The sequence below is a fragment of the Acanthopagrus latus genome, chromosome 8 (genome assembly GCF_904848185.1).
Source record: "Acanthopagrus latus isolate v.2019 chromosome 8, fAcaLat1.1, whole genome shotgun sequence".
Lineage (NCBI taxonomy): Eukaryota > Metazoa > Chordata > Actinopteri > Spariformes > Sparidae > Acanthopagrus > Acanthopagrus latus.
Window position 1 is genome coordinate 6,406,942 of NC_051046.1, and position 21,580 is coordinate 6,428,521.

Below are 21,580 nucleotides of genomic sequence, written 5' to 3' on the forward strand. Positions count from 1 at the left end.
GGCACCTAGTGAGAATAAAGGGCTAAATAACGTTTCGTATTTTAGAAAATATCTCATTAAACGTTACGAAGAGGCGCAAGCTAATACGATTCGTACTACTTTTACTACAACTACTACGATGACTTACAACAACAATAATGATAATAATAATACTACTAATATAATAATACTAATAGGACATGTTTCAGCTTAGTTATAAACCACGAAATTCTGTTTGACGCTGACAGCAGTCAGTTATAAGTCATTGCAAGTCAATCTAATAAACCGCCCAACCTGGCAACTTAGCTCGGAGTGGCCGATCAAATCTTTCTCTGGGTGATGAGCGGGCAGTGTTTAGCCAAAGAAAGCAGCTTAGCTTTTAGTTAAATAATGTTTTTAAACTGTTAACACATACAATATGTTAAATTAAAAAGCCGTATACGTCATAAAATTTACTTTGTACACTATGTTAGATGGTTTAAATCTCGCTGCAGCTCATTAGTTGTCCAACCGTTAAAGTGAGCAGCCGAGTTTTACAGTCCCCTTGTTACCATGGCAACGTAGAACTTTGAAATGGAGCTAGCAAAATCTGACAAACGCTAAAACTCCAGCTAATTGCTCTGTAGCTCGATAACTTTTAACACTGACAGACATGACATGGCCGCAGCAAACTCAAAGTCTGTTCTGAGCGAGTGCCAGCTGAAATTCTCCCTGCCACAAATATGTAAGGTAGGTTATGTTGTGTAGAAATGTGTTGGTCACGTCATGTGTGTGAAGTTAAGCTAGCTCACGTTTAACGTTGCAAAGAACATGCGCGCAGGGCAGTTTAGTTAATGCACATTATAGTTCACTTTGACTGTTATATCACCACGAGAATATTTTTTTTTCTGAATGTGAAAAGATAACCTCTTTATTTCACTTTCTTTGACAACAGGCCTTACTGACAGCCTCATGCCTGTCATGTCCCAGTGACCCCATACAGTTTCTGAAAAACGCCTTCCAGGGACACGGCAGCCTTCAGGATGTTGACTGGTAGGTAGAGCTGCTTTCCTGTGAGATTTCCTTGAGATGAACACTTGGGGGCTCACTTTCTCAAGTTTTAGTTTACTGCTGAGGGTGAAAGTCGTGGAGTGCTACCAAGTACAGCAGTGATGAGCCAAAGAAAATCTATTTTTCCCCCTTTTACATTCCATTTTTGAGCCCAGAATGTAAGTCCCTGAGAGGGAATGCTTGTGTAATACAAACTAAAACAAACAGAAAAAAAGTTAAGTATTTATATCATATTGCATTTCCAATTGAATCATGTTCTCCCCATTCACTCACAGTTTTTTAATTGCCCCTTTAATGAGCCATTAATGAAGTATTCTCCAGGGAGATTCAAAGATTTTCCAGACCTTTACCATGATACTTAAAGTGACTTTCAGAGGCAATACCTTCAGGGAGCCTAAGCACCAGTGTCCACATCACTCAGTACCATTTACAGCTCCAAGCATAATCCAATTTAAGATAATATTTTGATAGAAAACATTTGATATTGGTCAATTTAAAATGAGATTTTTCCAACTCTGTGAGCAACTTATTTAAATCATACAGTTTTGCTTTGCATACTGTTTTAATGCCAACTTTATTCTTTTTTTTAAGGCTCAAGTTTGTTGCTGATGGAAAACAGCTCACTACAACATTTCAAACACATCAGCCTGTGGACACCATCTACATGGATAAAGATGACATCGTGGTACAGTATATTTTAATTATGTGGTCTGTGGTTGTTTAGACTCAAATTGAAATTGATTTCAGTGCTTTTTAAAAAAAAATTTAATTGCCATTCTGTTCTCCTTTCTAGCAGTCCTTTTGTTTGTTCGAGAAGGCCTACTACTGTTACAGGAAACACTTAACAAGCTCTTGCTTCAGGTACGCCAGCAGTATTAGGGGTCAAGATTAACATGTGGTTTGATTTAAACTGGTGAAGAATTTCTTGAGGGAGAAGGAAGGAACAGCCAGACATTCACCAGTTAGATAGCTATGGTACTTTTTGACTTGTTTAATGAAAGTGTAGCCTATGAGCACTAAATAAAAGCTAAACCAGATAAGCTAAAGACTGTTCTTCATTTTACATAGAGTTCCGAGGATTTTCAAATTGTGATGCATGAATCATGACGAGATAGAAGACTGTTTAAAATATTTAATGGACTTAACTAATTCGATGGTTGAAGAACTGCAGAAATCTGATTTTCCTCCAAGTGGAAGATGGCAACAGATCCTGTTGAAAACAAAAGCAATTAATGCATTTCCAACTTCACTTCATTTGTAAGAGAATTAAGTAATCACAATATAAAAATAACCCAAATATACAAAAACTGTCAGCAATTACACCAAGAATAAGAATAGCAAAGACAACAACCCCCCAAATTTAAGAGCACAGTATGAGAACAAATTAAAAATGTTTAGCTGTTTCATTTCTAAAGTTTCAAGCTGTAGCTCTGCTTCAGGGCAGGTCAGCTGCAGTGTGACTTTTAGATCTAAAAAAGTAGCCATTAACCTCTTGGATCTGTATATTCAGGATCCCAATCAGATAAATGAAGCATACACTAAGAACTGAATGAGAAAATGTAAGTGTTGTTAGTTATAATTCTAATAAAATCATTAGCACACATTAGTTCATGAGCAAAACACTTGAGTTTTTTTTCCCCCCCATACCATTTTTCCTGTGATGATGCTCTTTTAGTCTTCAAATCCTTTTGCATTGTGGGACGCAGCGTTCATGTATTTATGTTGCCTCTGGAAAGGTTTCCATTGGGGTTTTCCAGTTTTGCCTTCATCTAGCTGATATGGTGCATAATGAGTCTTTGATATAGCTGCCTTGCTCCTTGTGTAGCTGTTTCTGGACTTCACCACATATGATTTTACAAATTGTGTTTGAGGGAGAAGCATTTTCGTGTTGCCACCATTCCACCAAACGGCACCGCTCACAGGAAAGCCAGAGACTTTGGACGCAGACAGCGGTTTAGGAGGGCGGTAGACCGTGGACCATGGCTCTTTATTCACATTGGCGGGGCGCCTCTGCAACTTGGTTGGTTGTATGAATGTCTGCTGAAGGCCAGGTCTGGTTGCCATTGCACCTACATAACCACCATTTAGAGGCATTTCTCTTCTCCTCGGGGTAAACATTGAGCTCAAGGCATTTCTTGCCCTATGTATATCAAGAGTTGGAAACCTATCTGAAATTCTATTTTTGATTCCAAAGTTTCTGGACATGACTTTGTTTCCAACTAGTCTTGAAAAGACTGTCTCTGATATAGACGTTGGCGTTAAATTAGTTAGAGAGTTGAGACTTGTATAATCAACTCTGCCTGCAGAGAAAAGCCCTCTCTGGGTTGAATCCAAGCCATCAGAAATTGGAATCAGGCTATTCTCAGTAAGTTGTTTTGGACCCTGAATGACTAGATCCTGCACAGAGGGATCTGATGGCTCTTCTCTCTCCTGAGTTCCCTCAGTTAGGATGGAAGGAGGAGTAACACCGACATTTTGGTCTCCCAGATAGCTGTCATTTGTGCTTGAGCCATAATATGAGCTGGGAGGTTTCACAGTAAACACTTGGTGGGACCCGATGGGCTGCTTTTGTTTGAAAGCTTGATTCTTATCATGTGGGCTGCTTGTTTGAACACCCACATGACCACCTCCACTCTGTGGTGCAAGGTTAGCAGAGCTTGAAGAAGCAGAACCACTAGTTACAGGGAGGTGGGAGATAGGAGTGTAGTTTATATCATTTGATTTCATGCCATCAGTGGGTTGATTCGGCTGAAATGATGGGGCTGGTCTCTCTCTGTGTTTTGGTCCATATTTTGGGATGTCGTGTTGACCACGTCGTGCATTGACATATATACTTTTGCCATAAGAAGCCAAAGATGGGGGCTCTGGTGCAGACAGGAAACTGGTTGGAGTCCCTCCTCCTTGCTCCTCACCAAGTTCAAAGCCACCAGATGGTTTCTGCTGATACCCTGTTAAAGAGTCTTTTCTGTGAAATGTATATGTTGGTTCTTGGATATTTTTCTCATAAGTTAGAGGTGGAGAAACCAGGCTGAAATATTTAGATGGTCTCATTGGAGGGCTGGCAGAAGATGCTGTCCCATGGTTGCTTCCATCTTGTCCAAGGAATGAGCCATCATGGTTGAAATTTCCGTAATTACTTGAAACATGCTCTGTGGCTGCAGAGAGAGGGTGTGGGTAGAAAGCAGAGCGCGGACCCGCGTCTTGGTTGTCATAAACACTGGTAGGAACCATGCTGACAGTGGAGTCGACAGGATAGGCGACAGATTGGCTTTCACTTGGCATTTGGTAGTTGGCACCCTGTTCACTTTGTTCAAGCACTGCATTCGTAGGTTTATTCTGGACATTTTCACTGCCGTCATAATGGGCTGTGCCTTCTTTTGCAGAATCAGACTTATAGCCAGTGTCAAACACTCCCCTGTCAACCATAATTTCTTGTGCAGTTTGAAAGTGTCCTCTCAAGTCACTTCCTGGCATTAAAAAGGAGCTTTTCATTTTGTCTATAAACAGTTTGAAATCTTTGATTGTTGGGAAAGCTACACCCTCCTTAGCCTTCTGTTGTGAATTCTTCACTAAAAGGCCAAAAGGCTGTTGAGAACCAGAACTTTGAGGATCATATTTCAGAACAGAGGGGATAAGTGGAAACTTGTCTGGCTCATGTTCCGAGTCTGGTTTGCTTTGCACCATCCCATCACTGAGGCTAGTGACAGAGCTAGCATCCTCACTGTAGTCATGGTGGACTGGTTCCTGCTGAAGAGAAACAAAGCTTTCGTGTCTCATCTCGTCGCTTGGATCAAATGAGTCCTGGTTTAAAGACGCTTCAGAATTGAACTGGTTTGATGTTTGTATACCAAAAACACCTGCATTGCTACTGTATCCATCATCATTAAGAGAGTAGCCATGTGCAATATTGTAACCTATCAAGGGGGGAAAAAATAGATATAAGATTTAATTATGATGGTTGAATTGGTCAGGAATGAAATAGAAGTTCTTACCTTTTTGAGGAGGAAAACAATTGCAGCTCCATAACAACAGAGTGCAAAGCCAAGAAACCCTGGAAAACAAGAACGTTAGAGAAAAAAGAAAAAAAGCAACAATGACTAGATTTATCCAGAAATACACTCATATTTTACTCACCCAGATGGAAGAATCATGTCAGTGAGTTCAGCACAGCAGCAGCAGCAGCACACTGTTGATTAAAAGTAGCAACCTTGATAATAATCAATCTGTCGTTTCATTGCCTTGAAAGTTTGAGGGCAAGGAATGATAAGAGACATTCAAGGAAACTTTTCAGATTCTGCCCACACTGATTGCAATTAGGTGATTGTAGACAGCTGGTGCTGTGTGAAAATCAAGTGGAGCCTTCACTTACAGGGCTGCAATATCATGAGAAGCAGAGTGATCTGGAAAATGAAACCTTAAAAAAATGTGTTGCTTTCCTCTTTGTGTCCTTTTGTAAAATCACATATCTTGAATATAAAGTGTTCATGGTTGATAGGAAGAGGCAGATTCAACACAACGTGTGTTGCAAAAAGTTAAATCCTCTAAAATGGATCCTCATTCAGATGTAACTCTAAACAGAAATTTGAGCCATGTGACTGAAAGTCCTGAACGTTTCCCCTGGATCATTGTTTACATGCTGCTGAGTTCATGAGGATATTCTATTTCACAGGTTAGCTTTCACCTGTGTACTGTCAGTGTAGTCTCTGTCTCTCTGTCCTGTCTGAATGTCCAAACCTGCTTCAGTAGAGATCATTATTAGAAAGAAATTGAGATCTGATTATATGATTTCAGTGTTGCTAACTCCTGTCTTATGAAGTTAATGGACGTTACTGACATTCTGCCTTCGTACCCTTTCACTGAATTAATGATGAGCTGTGTTTGCTGTTGGAGACAGGAAGTGGAAGAGGTTCACCATGCAGAGTAAGAGAGGCACCGTAGAGCTGGCTCTGAAGATGGATCTGACAAAAAAGCATTTTGAAACAAAATTGCAGAGGGTTGCACTCGTCAGATGGTCAAACTGGGTGGAAATGCAAAAGAAGGCAAAGGCTGGTAGGTGATTACTTGCATTCTGAATCATGAAGCGTTAATATAACTAGCGCACACTGGCTGTTTTTGCAAGCCGCGACTCTCACGTGTATACAGCCAGAGAAAACACGCAGTGTGGTTATGGATATGTATCATTTCTTCCCCCCTGTATACACCCACGCCTGTGACTCACTTTGTCCCGAGCACCTTCCACTGTTTAACTCTGAGCCTTTAGTTTTATAAACTAAATTTGTCATGAGATTGAGGAAAATATAACTTTGTGTTCATAATAGTGGTATTGTTATTGTTATTGTTATGATTATCATTTATCCCACATGTTATCCTCTGCTAAAATAACGAGCACTTGTTCTGTTCTTAAGAAATTCATGTTTGAAACTGGATTTAAATTTCTCGTCAATTTAGCTGCCATTGAGAAGCTTGAAGGAATTCTAAAGGCTGGCCGTCTTAAGCGCATCATAACTGCATGGCATATTGTTGCCAAGGACTCAAAGAGGACAAAAGAGTACTTTAAGGTACGCTTTTATTTGTAATTCAAGTAAAAAATAAAATACAGTCAGAAATGTTCTACATTTCCTGTTTCTGTGTTTGACTCCTGCAGAGGTCGGAACTGGGCTTATTTGAAATTGGCAACAAAGTCCTCCAGACTGGGGAATCCGACAGACTGTCAGCGCTCCCAAGTAGCCTCTTGCTGAAGGTACGCAGCATTCACATGACACTCAGCCAGTTTCTTCATGTTTTCTTTTACAGTTCATGAGCCTGATCAGTTCCCACACAGAGATGATGATAGGCCTGGATTTAAAGCTAGACCAACTTCACTTCTCTGTTCTCTAAGCAGTCAGTGATGAGATCATATCGGTTACATAAGGCTTGTTCTAAAGTGGACTCCACTGTTAACATACTTTCAGCCTCTTTGGGGCCAGTTGATTAATGTCTGTTGCAGCTCTTTTTTTTTCAAGTATACCTCTGACCCATGACCAAAGAGAGGGTTTTGTTTATGGCACCACTCTCTCACAACATCTGTTGCTGTGCTTTGTTTTTTGTCAATTATGATATTTCTGTAGTTCTTATATAATTGTAGGAATATAAATATAATTGTACTTTCATTCCAGTGGCTCTATGCTTTACAAACATACTAAAAATTCCTGTAAACATCCTCCTCCGCTTGCACTTACCAGTGAGAACCACTGTTTGTTTTGGATTCACATGTGTTGGCAAAGGCAGCGCAGTTCTGGCTTTATTTGCACTGGTGTTTCTGTCCAACACCTCTCTCCTGATAAATAGTACATCAGCATGACTATGTTTGGAGAAAGAAAGAGGATGCTTACACACTGACATCACACTGCCTGGCAAAGTGGCAGTGAATCCTGTCCCTTAGGCACTGGCCACCTATTTCTAAAGTGGCGCATAGTTATGTGAGATTGAAACTTATAAGACCAAATGTGGATCATGTGAACAGTATGGAAGTTGTTTCTTTGCTTTGATCTGTGGATTACTATCTCTTATTTCACATGATGGTGTGCTTCCATTTAAGTTTTCACTTCTAAATGTATGTCAGTAAAACAAGTTCCACCAACATTTTTATTTTAATTTTTTTTAAACTTATCAATGGTTAAGAAAATGTATCAACCTTACTTTCAACATACGCCTTATGACCGAACCAGTATGGAATTATGCATAAAATGTATATTCAAATGTTTCCACCTTTCTGAATGTTCAACTATGTCATATGGTTGTTTTCTCTGCAGATCTTCAAGTATTTAGATTTCCGAGATTGGCTAAACTGTGCTGAGGTGTGTTGTTCATGGAGAGCTGTCATCCAGTCAGGCCCATTATGGAGTCAGGTCTGTACTGACAAATTGCTGCTTGTATTTAATTTAAAGTAGTGTTTATCTTAAACAGATTTGTGTCCCCATTAGATCAACGTCTCAGTGGAGAAAGACTGGATAACAGATGGCACAATGAAGCAAATTTTGCAGAACTATCGCCCGTTTGTGATCCATCTCAACCTGCGTGGCTGCACATCACTAAATCTGCCCAGCTTGAAATATATCAGTAAGTATTGCACATTATTTTGCAGTTGATTTCACCCTTACGGATGATGTTCTTACAGAAATAATTAGCCAAAAAACAGTCAAACTTTTATAGGTTTTTTTTTTTTTTTTTGATTAAAAAGACAAAACTGACAAAACATAAAAGCAAAACTAAAAAGTGTAACTTGTTAATCTGATACAGACTGTGTTATAATTTGTTGGAATAAGGGAAGACAACGAATCTTTTAAAGTCAGATTTTCACAAGTCAGGACAGCCTAAAGATCTGGTATTTCTGCGGTGCTCTCAAGTGGCTCGGTTCCAGCTCCTCCTCCTCCAGCTCCGCTTGCACTTCCATCGGTGTGTTCCAGAGCTCGGGGTCTGTTTGGTCTTGATCTTTGCTGCTGTGCTGCCTGTCCTTTGGACACACTCTGTTGTAGGAATGCACATACTCCTCCACACGCTCCCCAGTATGTTCAGGAGGGGAGCGACACACCAGGCCAGAGTATTTCACCCCAGGGTGCAGACGCAGCCAGTACACCATGTAGTGGATGCTGAGGAAATGCATTCAGTTTTAAATGGTTTTGGGGGGTTTGTCAAAAAAAAAAAAAATTGTAAACATTGTAGCAGGAGAACTCACCTATAGTCGCACACCCAGGGGTTTCTTTCCAGTTTTAGCTTTGATAGAAAGTACAGGTCTTCAAGAACCCCATACTGGATGAAATGCAGGCTGTTGTTGGACAGGTCCAGCTCACGAAGGTGTAGGAGCCCGTACAGGGAACCTATCAGAGAAAAATCAAAGCCATGAGTAGACCATAGCATCTTTTTGTTTTGTTTTGCTTTCTTGTGTATTTATTTTAAGACACACCTATGACTGTTAATATTAACAAAGAAATTAAAAAAGCAATTGGTGTAATCAAACTCTGATAGCAATGCGCAGGCTGGTGTTCAGTTTGTGTCTGAATCACTTCAGCACAGTGATCACTTTATGCCTGTAACCGTCTCAGCTTTCTCCACTATAAATACATCCAACACTGTATATACAAAGATGGCAGAAAGCCAGCTGAACAGAAGTCAGCAGCAGTTGGATAACACTTTCTGAACCTTTCCATATGTTATCCATCAGCCAAGGAAAAAACACAACTCTGTTTTGTGTAGGTTTTCACCCTGGATATTACAGGAAATCTGAAGCACATGCCATAGTATTCACTGATTGTGATTAATAGGTATGCTGTAATAGTTGCACACAAACCCTTGTCAAACTGCTCCATGTTGTTATTACTGAAGTTTAAGGTTCTGAGGCTCCTCGCTCCTTGGAAATCTTTGGCTTTGAGATGTCTGATTGAATTCTGGGACAGATCGAGATGAACAACCTCCTCTGGAATACCTGTGGGCACCTCAGTCAGACCTGAACATGGGGAAAGGGTTAATTGAGGAGTTACTCAAATACATTTGATTGTTTTACTTCTACCAAAAAATCAAACTGCACATTCACATGTTCATTATTAGTTTTTTTGTTGATTCATCTATACTATCCAGATTTGTTAAGCAAAAGAGCAAATGTATGCATGGTACCGATCCGTAACTTGAATTTGATACTGAAATCGAGTCCTCCTGCCAGTAGGAGACAGATGGTAGCAGCATCATTATTTGATCTACTCTGTTCTTAGGCACATTTATGTTTTGCAGTCAGCTAATTCTGATATATTACCCAAACCCTGTAGCCAATGCTTTCCAAGTTGTTTATTAGATGACAAATGATGGTGTAATAGAATCAGTCAGAAGGAAACAAGCAACATAAAATTAGATTTAAAAAAAACAAAAAAACACCAGATTTGTCTCTTTGTATGTCTAGCCCTGAAAATCATTTTGAGAAATGGAAGATTAGTCATGAGTTGAGTAACATTTAATTAAAAGCATACGAGCTCTCTGACGTGAAGGTATTCTTCCTTGTTGAACCATGTGTGCTGAATTCAAAAGGAAAATACACTGAAGTACAGAGAGGGTGCAATGATTAATAGTGATTTAGGTAAATATGAGCTGATGTGTGAGCTTGCCTCGTTTACTGCAGTCAATCCGCATCTGTGGGAAATGGTAGGTATGGCACGATGTGGTGATGTCTGGTTTGGTGCGAATTGGAATGGGTATAGGACCTGGTTCGTCAGTCTGTGGGTTGGGGTCTGTCTCCTTACAGAGTAACTCGGGATCCACCTGTTTCATCTTCAAACCTCTTAGCCTGATGGGCTCTGCACACCTAGAAGAAGAAGCACTGTTAACTTACAGTGAAATCAAATTTGATAATTGAAGTTTGCTTGTCTGAGAACCAGTATTGACTTGTACACCTGTGGAATCTGAGCAATAAATCACACTAAGTCAAAGTCTTATTGCGGATTCCCTCACCTGGCATGATTTCCTAGGTTACGGTTGCTCGGGACCTGAAGGGTGCGTATGAGACTGTCCAGCGGGCAGAGACATTTCCAAGGATTGTCATATAGACGTAGATAGCTGAGGTTCGGCAGGGGGATGAGGGCCTCTTCACTAAGTGTTCCCAGTTGGTTGTGCTGTAACAGCAGTGTTGTAAGATGTCTCAGGCCCTGGAAGGCCCCTTCCTCAACTAAAGAGATCTGGTTCTGCTGCAAGTCCAGAGTGGTTAAACTCTCATACCCAAAGAAGGCCCCATCATGAAGGACCTTGATCCGGTTTCGGGCAAAAAGGAGGTGCTTGGGTTGCTTGGACCAGGTCTGTGAGGCAGGAATGGAGCGGAGGCGTCGGTCCTGACAGTCTACAAAGACCTCTTGAGATTCTATCAACTCTGAGCACTCGGAGGGGCCCGACCTGCTGTGACGCCCAGCACCCCTTACCCTGAAAGTGTTCAAACATACAAATACTGAATTTATGGCTTGTCACAGTCGACACATGGTCATTAGGGTAGGTGAAAAATGGTGTGAACAAATAACAGCCAAGTTCAAATCCAAACCTGTCTCGTGTGAGCTGGTGTCTTGCTCCTCTGAGGCCTCTGCCCCTCCCTGATTTTTTCATCTCGATGGACGGGAGCAGGAGGAGGAGCAGGGAGGCTAAGAGGAGTGAGGATGTAACGCGCATCCTGAGCCCTGCAGGGAGTGTCTTGATAATATGACGAGCTGTAATCAAAACAGGAATTTGGTAAATTCTTTAGAAAAATAGATTTGAAGACAGAGGCAATAGGTCAAAGGTGAATGTTATTATTGTTGATGGAGCGCAGCTGCTGCCAAAGCTGTGGAAGAGTTGAGATGTAGCACATTATGTAAGAGCCAGGAGCCATCCAGGAATGTATATACAGCATTGAAAGAAGCCAGAATACTATGATACTTGTTCCTAACATAAAGTCATATACTACTTTATTATATCGCGATGTACATTACATAATGATTATGGCAAAATATCTACAAAATGGACAGCATAATTTGACCTGCCATTTCTCTGCTCTTAACTTTTGTCTTCATTCTGTTTTATTAGGTGAATGTAGGAACCTCCAGGATCTCAATGTGTCGGAGTGTTTCAATGTTACAGTAAGTAAAACATTGCAAAGCCTAATGACAGATGAAAGCAAAATCCTAAATATTTAGATCACATGCGCCACTTTATTTTTTCGGACTATTCTCTAAAGTTTGTTGACAGGTAGATTATTGATTATCAAAGATTCACAATTTACCTGGGAAAGTGTCCCTCAGTGTGTTTATCTATATGACGTCATCAGTAAGACTCGCAGAATAACACGGATATGAGTAACATTGCATTTGTTTAGTGTCTCGTCGCAATTTTACTTGTATGTTACATTTTTGCTAGTGCACTATTGTGACATTATACTGCATATACCCTGACAGGTGGCCCGCTGAGAGAAATTAAGGTGACATTTAAATCTCTGCTTTTTTAACAGGATCTGATGCTTCAGAGGATTGTCGAGGGCTGTCCCTGCCTGCTCTACTTGAACCTCTCTTGCACACTTATAACAAACAAAACTCTAAGAGAACTGTCCAGGTAAACCTCCAGTTGTGTTGAAACCACCATGTGACTAGAGTCACGGTGCAGCTCACTCAAATCTCCAGAGTGAACAAAAGTTTTCTGGCCTCCAGCCACATAATTCCTAGCACTATCTCCATTTCTGTTTGTCCAGTGTCCAGCCCACAGCTGAATTGTATTTCATAACTGAAAGCAGCTGCCAACTTGATGATTTAGAGAAACAGATGTGAGACTCATACCATAACATCCATACTGCGTGATCACAATGATGATAGATCTACAGGTTCAACAGCTTTCAGTCATTAGCTCTCTCTCTCACGGGTAGTGGTATAGTTTTGGAGTTAATCTAAATTTTTCGGTGCAGGAACTTGAAGATATGTACATTTAATTCAAACAGTTATATTTCCTTACAGAGTTTGCAATCAAATGTGAACCTTTTCCTTTGTTGAATAACAACAAAACAATCAATCATAATTTACAAAACGCTTAAACACAACACATCTTGTATAAACTACTTAAACTCTTAATGTCAAACAGGAACTGCCTCAACCTTCAGTTCCTGAGTCTGGCCTACTGCTACAGATTCACAGATGAAGGATGTATGTACCTGGCCACGGGGAAGGGCTGCTGCAATCTCCTCCACCTCAACCTGTCCGGGTGCACTCAGGTCAGTTGGTATACTCCTCTCACTTTGGTATATAGTCACTCCACTTGGCTTCAGCTTGTTGCCTGCAGTCTACCTTGGATTAATCCAGTCAGTCCTCGCTGTTTCCACGTGTCCCCACTTGTTCCTGGCTGTTCACTGGTGACTGTTTGAACTCAGAGCAAATGGGCGAAGATCTGAAGGAGGACCAGAGTAAAAGGCAGCTGTGACCAAGCGGAGGGTTGGGTTTATGCAACCAGCTCTGGCCCTCCCACTCACCATGTGCACACTCCATAACACAACACACATGCTCCGCAACATGAAACGCACCTTCCTCCGGGAATGTGCATTAGTTTGGTTCCAGATGTATGGTTTCACTTTATGGGGCCCTGAGAATATGAGGAGCAAGTAAAACGGCATCCAAGAGAATGAGTCAACGTACATACATATTTTCCTTCCTCCTCCTCCTCCTCCTCTTCCTCTACCTCCTCCTTCTCTCTCCTCTTAGATGACAGTAAATGGGTTCAGGTACATTTCTGAAGGATGTCCTTCACTCAAAGAGATTGTGATCGATGACATGCCAACGCTGTCGGATAGCTGTGTTTCAGTAAGTTTGTTCATTTCTACAACATCGCAGATGTCTGACATAAACAACACCACCGCTCTGGAAAGCTTAACAAAAACAAAGAAATTAAGGAACTCATTAGAAAAGAATTTGCTTTGTCAACTCATGCATATTTCTCTGTCTGCACACCCTTAACCCCCTCGCAGCAGAGAAACGTTTTCAGTCTTACTCTTCTCTACCAGGCACTAATTGCCAGATGTCGCTGCCTGTCTGACATTTCTCTCCTGGATGCTGCCCATCTTTCCGACGTGGCCATCAAAGCCATCGCTGAAGTGGCCAAACTGAAAAGTTTTAGCACAGAGGGTGAGATCATTTTATATTTTGCACAGCTCATGTCCACGTACACATGAAAATATAGACATAATTCTATTCCGTGTAACTGCACCTAAGGTAACAGCCAACTAACAGACATCAGCTGGGCGGCCCTGTGCAGCAGCTCACCAGGACTCCATAGACTCCACGCTGCAGAGTGCCCCAGAATGACCGACGCCGGCCTCAAATCTGTGGCCACCCTCAAGAACCTGCAACACCTGGACATCTCGCTTTGTGAAAAGTGTGTGCGCGTGTGTGTTGATGCTGTAGTTTTATTTTTTATTTGTGTGCTTTTTCATGACATTGTGTTTATTTCAGAGTGAGTGACATGGGGATCCAGTGCTTGACTAAAGGTTCCTCATCCAGCAAACTGAGAGAGCTGAATGTCAGTCACTGCAGCCACATCACTGACATATCTGTCCTAAGCATTGCACAAAGGTATACAGCCTGACTTCATGGCTTATCTCATTTCTGTCTGTTAAAAGGTGTCACACAGCAGTATTTTATTTCTTGTGTCTGCACCTTTTTATCAGGTTGCGTAAACTGTACCATCTCGACTTAAGTTATTGTGAGAGGCTGACAGACATGAGTCTGGAGTGGCTGAGTGGCAGCTCTATCTCCTCTCTTGACATCAGCGGTTGCAACATCCAGGATCAGGTATCGTTGGGATGTTTGCTCTGACCCTCACACATTCCCGATTAAAAAATAATTCTCCCTGGTGGTGAAGTCTGTAACATGATGTTTTTGTTTTTAGGGGCTGGCGGCTCTCGAGAGAGTTCACTTGAAGAAGTTAGTTCTGGCAGAGTGTGCCCACGTCACAGATATTGGCATAGAGGTACAAATCTTGCTAGAATTTTGACACATGGCCAGATGTGTCACTTAATAGAACTGTTTACAATTTTTTGTGGACTGAAGTTGACTTTTGTTTCCAGAGCTCATATCAACAGCTGACAGGATCTGTTGTACCATGTTTCCTAGAAAAGCAATTCTGAAAAACAGACTCAATTATTTCCATGGTTGTTGTTTTAGTTTCTGTTACTGCCCACTAACTGATGTGAATTGTGATTGTAGATACGGTTCTCCTTTTCCCTCGTTTCCTAATTTACTCACTGTTCTGTACTCTACCATATTACTCATGAGGGCAGAAGTTGTGCAAGACTGTGAGAGATCTTGAACATGTTGACGTTTCTCACTGTGGAGCTCTGTCAGACCCGGCCGTCAGAGCCCTGTCTTTTTACTGCAGAGGTCTGGTCACACTGCGGATGTCAGGATGTCCCAAGGTATACACACATGGTACACACATGGTACACACACACACACAGTACAAACAAACACACACACCATTTTCTTCTACTCTGCCTCAGATGACAGATATGGCCATACATTACCTGACAAGTGGAGCTCAGTACCTGCGAGAACTTGATGTGAGTGGCTGCGTTCTCCTCACGGATCGCACTCTTCGACACTTGGAGAGGATCTGCCCTCCACTCTGTTCCATCACGATGGCCTACTGCATTGGCATTTCCAAGTAAGACACAAACATAGTAGAACGCCTCAAAGTTAGAGTCGTGCATTATAACTTTAATGACCAGTCTCTGTTTCCTCAGGGTGGCCGCCCTAAAGCTTAAACCACGTGTGGCGTGCTGGGAGCACAGCAATGACGACCCTCCGTACTGGTTCGGGTACAACATGGGCCAAATGGTGCATCCCATCACAAGAACCTTCAAGACTGATGACACATGTGAAGTGATGGAGAGGCCCACAGTGACGACAAGAGCAGCAAGTACATAGAGGATATAAACAGATCTTATTTAACGATTAACCTCACACAATCACAGCAAGCATCATTTTTGGGACATCATTTCAGAACACATTTAGAACATCTTCATTGGACTATTTTGATTCAGACACCTGAGATCATCCTCACAAGAATTAATCACATTGTTTTCTGTACTCCACCTGCCTGAATAGAGGCTCACATATAACACTGTTTCTGATACAATGCTTTACGTAATATTTCATCAGCTCCTGACAGCAGTATGTCTTGTGTCATTGACCCTGCTAGACTCCAGCGGATCAGTATCTCTATGTTAGCTAGTTGCATAAACATTTCTGATGTCAAGTCAGAATTTTTGCGCAACAGTTTTCCTCTGGGTCATTTTTGGATCCTCCGTTTATAGTAATAAAATTGTTTCCTCACTGTTGTATAATGTTTCACTTGTACAAATACAACACAATTATATGATCCTGATAATTATTATATTATCAGGAGTGACAGCGATAACACAAAAGCACTTTGTGAGTGCAGAGGTCAGCCTGGTTTCTTTAGGATTAATCGTAACAAACTGAAGCTAGTTAGTAGAGACTGTGACCATCATTTCTGTCAATTTAATGAACAAAAATTATATTTTGATACACATGGAAGTAAAAAGCTTGTTAGAATTGATTGTAAATGTTTCTAAATTTCTATATTTTGTGATTAATATTGGTTTGTAAATGCAGTGTCTCTAATAATTTATGCTCTTCTAAATTAAAAGTGTTTATTTACAATCTTGGATCATCCCTTGTTTATGTAATACTTTTTAATTGCATTTCACCTGGTTTTATTTTGACTGAAGTTCGTGTGTGGACTTGCTTTGAAATGTTAACACTGTAAGAACACCCACGGAGACGCGCCATTGAGATCGGGGCTCATTGGTGGAAACAAGTTTATATCTCGTAGAGTTATGCTGCTTATTTTGGCCAGCAATATGAGGCTCTTCTGGAACATGCAGAGGATTATGGAAAATGTGTCGTCAGTTAATATTTAGTTCTTGGATTAAAATGAATTCATTACTAGCTTTTTCATCAATTAGAACCAGGTCATCCACAGACAAAGTCAGAATTTGTAACTTCTGTGGCAGAGGTGTTTGTGTCAGATGGATCTTTCCTCTTGGTAAAAACTCAGCGAGGCACTTTTCATGCTTTTGGCAAAGGCTGACATATATTTTTATTGTATTTACATACCATACAGAAGATATAATAACAAAACAGTGAACGTAAAAAATATCAAGAGGCAAACTGCAACTAATTAACATTCAGTGATGCATTGACATGCTTTTCAGATCAAGTGTATGTACAGTGATTTTTAACACGTACAGAGTATTTGTTAAATACTTTACACAATACATTATTTCCTTATGAAAAGTACAGTACATGCTGAGCACAGAGTTCGAAATGCTTCAGTGTATCAATGGTTCATCCCATCTGGAGGAGCGACAGTAAACATCTGGTCTCAGCATTGTGAATGGAAATCATTCCACTCATAAATCAGCTCCCGAGCTTCAGGGACTCAAACCAGCTCTGTGTCTTCAGTCTGACTGAGCCTCTGTCTGCCCGAGCTTTAACCCACCGGTCCACTGCAGACTCTCCGTTCATATAGCCTGAGAGAAACACACAATTATAGAAAGGAAACAGAACATTCTGTGTTGATTTAATTGTTGGGTGTGAAGTCAATTAACTGTGCCCTAGAGTGTGTTGTAATAACAAAAAAAAAAGATGGCTTACCACTAACTGTGGTTTGGCCTTCAGTTGTGTTGTTTTCTACTCCCTGCAGAACAACCTCTGGGCTGATATCCACCGACGCTCCACAGAGCTCCACCCCAGCTTTCAGCGAGGAGGGGACACGCACACACAACGCTCCTATGTCCGACAGAGGAATGAGGGACAAACAAAGAAGAAGAATGTGATTCAGTGATGGAACAGGAAGAAAAACTTTGATTCGTGAGGTGAATATTCACGTTTACCTTCCTGACTGTGGAGTTCGGCGCTGCCACCGTCACCCACGTAGACGTCGATGCCTCCACTGTCAGAGGAAACCTTCAGGAAATTGTTTGAACCGTCTGTAAAAGCAGAGAAAGCCTCAGGTTGTTTTTTACCAGCCACTGATAGATACCATACGTGGTTAACTGTGCAATCGCAGGGTCAGCTTGCTTACCAACAACTGTATCTCCAGACATGTTCTTCACAGTCGCGTTACCTTTAAATCAACAAAAGCAAAGGGTCAGATATTATTAATTTAACTAGCTGTCAGATTATATTCAGCTCCTGTTAAATCACATCTATTTCCACTTTTACAGGCTGTAGAGACACCTCCGTCACAGGCTGCATCAACAATAACAACATAGATCTCTTGCGTCAACAGGATAATTAATTCCATGTACCATAATGGTGTAGCTCATCTGTATCAGGAAGAAATTAAAATTGTAAGCCGGTGACGCATTTCTTCACATCACATCGCTGTTTGTCCTCTAATCTTTACTTCCGAGAATTAAGTCTTTTTTACATCAAAACCTTTTTTTTATATAGAGTTACCCCGAAAACCAATCACAAGAACAAAGTCTGTGATAAATTACAACCACATTACACTCTAATGTAATGACTGTTTTTGGATCAGAGCCCAGGATTCCTGACGTTCCAAAGCCCTGCTTTACAAACCAAGTTTACAATGCAGCTGTACAAAGCAAGGGCTCATCGGCATGAGAGATTTAGAAGATTTTAGCAGTGTCCTATTCGCTGCAGGTTGTAGATTAGATTAATAAGACTAAAAAGAGTTTCGATCAGTGTTTATCACAGGCCACGGAGGCTCAAGTGGGTTCGAGTGCAGCACATGGATGGATAGGAAATGTTTTATCTAACATTTAAGGCCCCATATTGTGTTTATTTTAAGTTCATTCTTTTGTGTTGAGGTGTTCACGGGGAAATGTTTCTATGTTTTAATGTCCTAGAAAAACTGTCCACTGCTGCAGCACCTCTGTTCACTCTCTGTCTGCATGCACTGTTTTAGCTCCTACTCTGATTGATCAGCTCTCGCAGGCCTGAGCAGGCACCACTCAGTGTTTTCTGCAGCTCCTCTGCCATCGGCATAGCTGCGGGAGAGGATTATATAGTTGTGACATCAAAACCTTACAGAAATCCTGACGGCTAGTTTCAAAGACACTGTTGCTGAATGAGTCGTGTGCATTTCTTTACAATCAAAAAACAAATTGAAATCTCACTTTCTCCAATTTCTGGGACCTTCTACCTTTTTTCTCAGCCCTACATTTGAGTTTAGCTGCAGCACTAACAGCCACACAGACAGTATAGATGAGGACAGAGTGACCCTTTTGGTAGACATGAGGAGTACATGCTGCTGTTTGCTCACCGTGCACATGCCCCAGTTCTACTCTGCCCGAGCAGGAGGAGACGCAGCTGGACTCAGCATAGATGGCTTTGACCTTCAGAGGGCCACGTTCTGTTGAAACATTCATTTTGGTGCCCTGGAGCTTCTTGACGTCCACTGCCTGCGAACACACAACCAATCACTGCACATGACTGGTGATGTATGACTTGTAAACATGTTCAAGATCAGGCTTGTATTCAGGCTGCTGCTGCCCTCTAATGACTGCTGAGTGTAAGTGTGTCCTTACGCTGTCTCCAGATGTGCTGATGTCCACATTCCCATGGATGGTGCCTGAGCCTGTAACATCACCTCCACTGGACTTGACCTCAACTCGGTGCGCCTGAGATATGACAAACAACAATGAGAGGACCAGAGGTGACAAATGTCCGTCTGAGACACATTAATTCAACTAATATATCCTTTTTGATGAAGTCAGAACACATCTTTAACTCTGCAGCAGTCGAGTGGGTTGTTACATTTCAACCTGAGCGAGTCCTTTTTGGTTGCAAAACTTTCCTCTGCTGCTGTAAATTAAAACATGTGTCTGATGTGGTTTTTGAGACATTCCTCCCCCCTCATACTAGCCAATACTGCCTCCAATATGCAACACTTGAGGATTCTTGGAACAAATGTAGTTGGACAAGCTATTCTGATTCGCCTAGTTGAAGACACAACATCTGGCTTTGTGGCTGCTTTGGTTGTCATTGTATGACTTGAAAGTCACAATCAGTAAATCATCATTTTTGGGTGAACTTAACCTTTAAGTTGTCCTGACGCTACACCCACCTTGACAGAGTGCAGCAAACAGTTTCCCATCTCTGTGTGCACCTTGCAGACATCACAGTCCATGTTCTTCACCTGCACGTTGCCTTCCCCTCTAGTCGTGATGAACAGATCTGGCAAGATAACAGAGTTTATTAAGGAGACAGCAGACAGACAGGGTCCTGCCAACTGAGGAGAGAAATTATGACACTTTAAATCACCATTAAAGTCAAAGTCAGGCTCAGTTTGGCCCCTGGGTGTTGTGTAAACATGTAGGGGTCATTTCATCAGCAGGAGACACTCACTGTTCTTTATAGGTGCAGACAGATCTATCAGCACGCTGCTGTGGACCTTCTCGGCTGAGATGAGCAGCTCCTTCTTCTGCTCATCATAGCGGACGTGCAGGTGGTCCAGGTCGACCTCTGGCTCGGTGTCTGTCCCGTGGACGGAGACGAAGGCTCGGTCAGCCTCCGGGAAGGCGTGCACGTCCAGCGGGCGGACGGAGATGCTGCAGCCCAGCTGTGCCCGCACGGTGCTGAAGGGACTCACCTCCAGAGCCCACTGCCTCAGAGGCGGCTTCACCTCCTCCTGAGTGGGACACTTGGAGGGAGCAGAGATGGAGAAGAGCCGTGAGGTATGCAGAGGACACTTGGGGGTTGAGAGTGTCCTGGTGCCGGCTGTGAGGGACCAGCAGCGGAGGAGTCCGACACATCCCCGCTGACCTGCTGAGCTCCAAAACATCGCTAACAGCTTCCGGTACCGCAGCTCATCCACCTGTCCGGTCTCACACTTCTACTATCACCTGTAACTAACAACACAAACTACCACTGAACTCAACACGCTGCCATTCTGTCAACATGGACTGACACAGCGGTATCAGGTAGCGTTGTACAGCTAGCACACTGCTAACACTTCCGGTGTGACCTTTCAGAATAAAAGCGCTAACTATAACTCCATGAACACATCAGAGACATTCTTATTCTTATAATAAATTTATGTTTACAACAAATTAACTACAGATTGGACCCTTCAGTCTTGATATTAGTGATTGGTCCAATGTGAAAAAAACATGTAATAAGTTATGAAAACCACCACAATAATATTGTGACCTGCAGTTAGGATAATAAAACAAGTGAATTTGGTAAAATGCATGGTATAATTTATAACTTTTTTGGGGGGGCTTTTAAAGATTTACATTTTAAAGACACAATAAATTATGTAGTTTTAAAAAAAATATGCATATCCCTTGGTAACCTCTACAGCCTTTGTTATGATTTTCTTCAGTGCACTGCCATGATCAGATTATGTGGTTCCAAATCAACACACAAGCTGCCTGGCCTGACTATGTCTCCCCCTCTTACGCAGCTATGTGCTGTGTGTGTGCTGGATTACACCCTGGTCCAAGGTTTGCTGTGCAGTAATTTCATTAAATAGAAATTAATGTAAGACTGTGCAACATTTAATCAGTACAGACAGACTAACCCCGGCTTTTAAAGACACCCTATTGATTGATGATATGCTTTAATAGTGCATTTCTCCAGCCCCCTCAGATGGAAATAGAAACAACACCAACAATCCTTTTCTCCCTCCTTTTTTGTTCTTTTATGTTGAAGGAAGAATATTTAACTTCCGGTCTTTGTCTACATCACACTAATTAACTTGACCAACCGGATGTGTGGTCTTGCGTAAACATAGCACCACCCCTCTTTTGGTTTTGTCCAATCAGAGGGCCTATGTCAGCAAGTGGCGGCTGACGTCGTCCTCGCCGCAAAGGCTGTCGGGAATTTGAGTCTCAATCCGTTTGCATGAATTATCAGTTTTACGTAACAGACTCTGATGCACTGAGGTTTTTCTTTTCTTAAAAATCTGGGTTGATATCTACTTGTTATTGAATTTATTTGTTATTTTTGTACTTTTGTTTTCAGAATGAAGGAGC

At 41.7% G+C, this 21,580-nt stretch overlaps 4 protein-coding genes across 9 annotated transcripts; 1 reads left to right on the plus strand and 3 right to left on the minus strand.

Moving 5' to 3' along the window:
- The first annotated feature begins 564 nt into the window (after positions 1–564).
- Positions 565–18,878, plus strand: fbxl13 (F-box and leucine-rich repeat protein 13). Of its 6 annotated transcripts, none has more exons than XM_037105876.1 (23): positions 565–708; positions 914–1,011; positions 1,621–1,714; positions 1,823–1,890; positions 5,924–6,078; positions 6,478–6,587; positions 6,674–6,769; positions 7,821–7,916; positions 7,992–8,127; positions 11,599–11,651; positions 12,020–12,120; positions 12,640–12,769; positions 13,254–13,352; positions 13,553–13,673; positions 13,761–13,923; positions 14,001–14,120; positions 14,216–14,339; positions 14,437–14,517; positions 14,828–14,962; positions 15,047–15,210; positions 15,290–15,465; positions 17,278–17,449; positions 18,757–18,878. In XM_037105876.1, the coding sequence occupies exons 1-22, from the start codon at positions 637–639 to the stop codon at positions 17,292–17,294; spliced, it is 2,409 nt and encodes an 802-aa protein (XP_036961771.1). In that variant the 5' UTR covers positions 565–636; the 3' UTR covers positions 17,295–17,449; positions 18,757–18,878. The 6 variants fall into 6 exon arrangements, with proteins under 6 accessions (XP_036961771.1, XP_036961769.1, XP_036961772.1 ...); XM_037105874.1 differs by lacking the exon at positions 18,757–18,878 and adding an exon at positions 17,801–17,955; XM_037105877.1 differs by lacking the exon at positions 18,757–18,878 and adding an exon at positions 17,801–17,955 and having other exon boundaries at positions 1,826–1,890.
- LOC119023755 lies at positions 2,147–5,327 on the minus strand. The gene is made up of 4 exons (XM_037105881.1): positions 5,164–5,327; positions 5,022–5,080; positions 2,677–4,943; positions 2,147–2,239 (listed from the first exon to the last, which is right to left on the minus strand). Exons 1-3 carry the CDS (start codon positions 5,178–5,180, stop codon positions 2,701–2,703), a joined length of 2,319 nt encoding a protein of 772 aa, XP_036961776.1. The 5' UTR covers positions 5,181–5,327; the 3' UTR covers positions 2,147–2,239; positions 2,677–2,700.
- Positions 8,150–12,847, minus strand: LOC119023757 (leucine-rich repeat-containing protein 17-like). Its single transcript, XM_037105887.1, has 7 exons — positions 12,710–12,847; positions 11,081–11,243; positions 10,504–10,965; positions 10,161–10,357; positions 9,356–9,511; positions 8,744–8,885; positions 8,150–8,657 (listed from the first exon to the last, which is right to left on the minus strand). The coding sequence occupies exons 2-7, from the start codon at positions 11,203–11,205 to the stop codon at positions 8,372–8,374; spliced, it is 1,368 nt and encodes a 455-aa protein (XP_036961782.1). The 5' UTR covers positions 11,206–11,243; positions 12,710–12,847; the 3' UTR covers positions 8,150–8,371.
- On the minus strand, positions 16,638–21,440 carry fam185a (family with sequence similarity 185 member A). Its single transcript, XM_037105889.1, has 8 exons — positions 19,950–21,440; positions 19,669–19,778; positions 19,130–19,222; positions 18,865–19,003; positions 17,659–17,700; positions 17,468–17,563; positions 17,229–17,363; positions 16,638–17,104 (listed from the first exon to the last, which is right to left on the minus strand). Exons 1-8 carry the CDS (start codon positions 20,383–20,385, stop codon positions 16,992–16,994), a joined length of 1,164 nt encoding a protein of 387 aa, XP_036961784.1. The 5' UTR covers positions 20,386–21,440; the 3' UTR covers positions 16,638–16,991.
- Between the last annotated feature and the right edge of the window lie 140 nt (positions 21,441–21,580).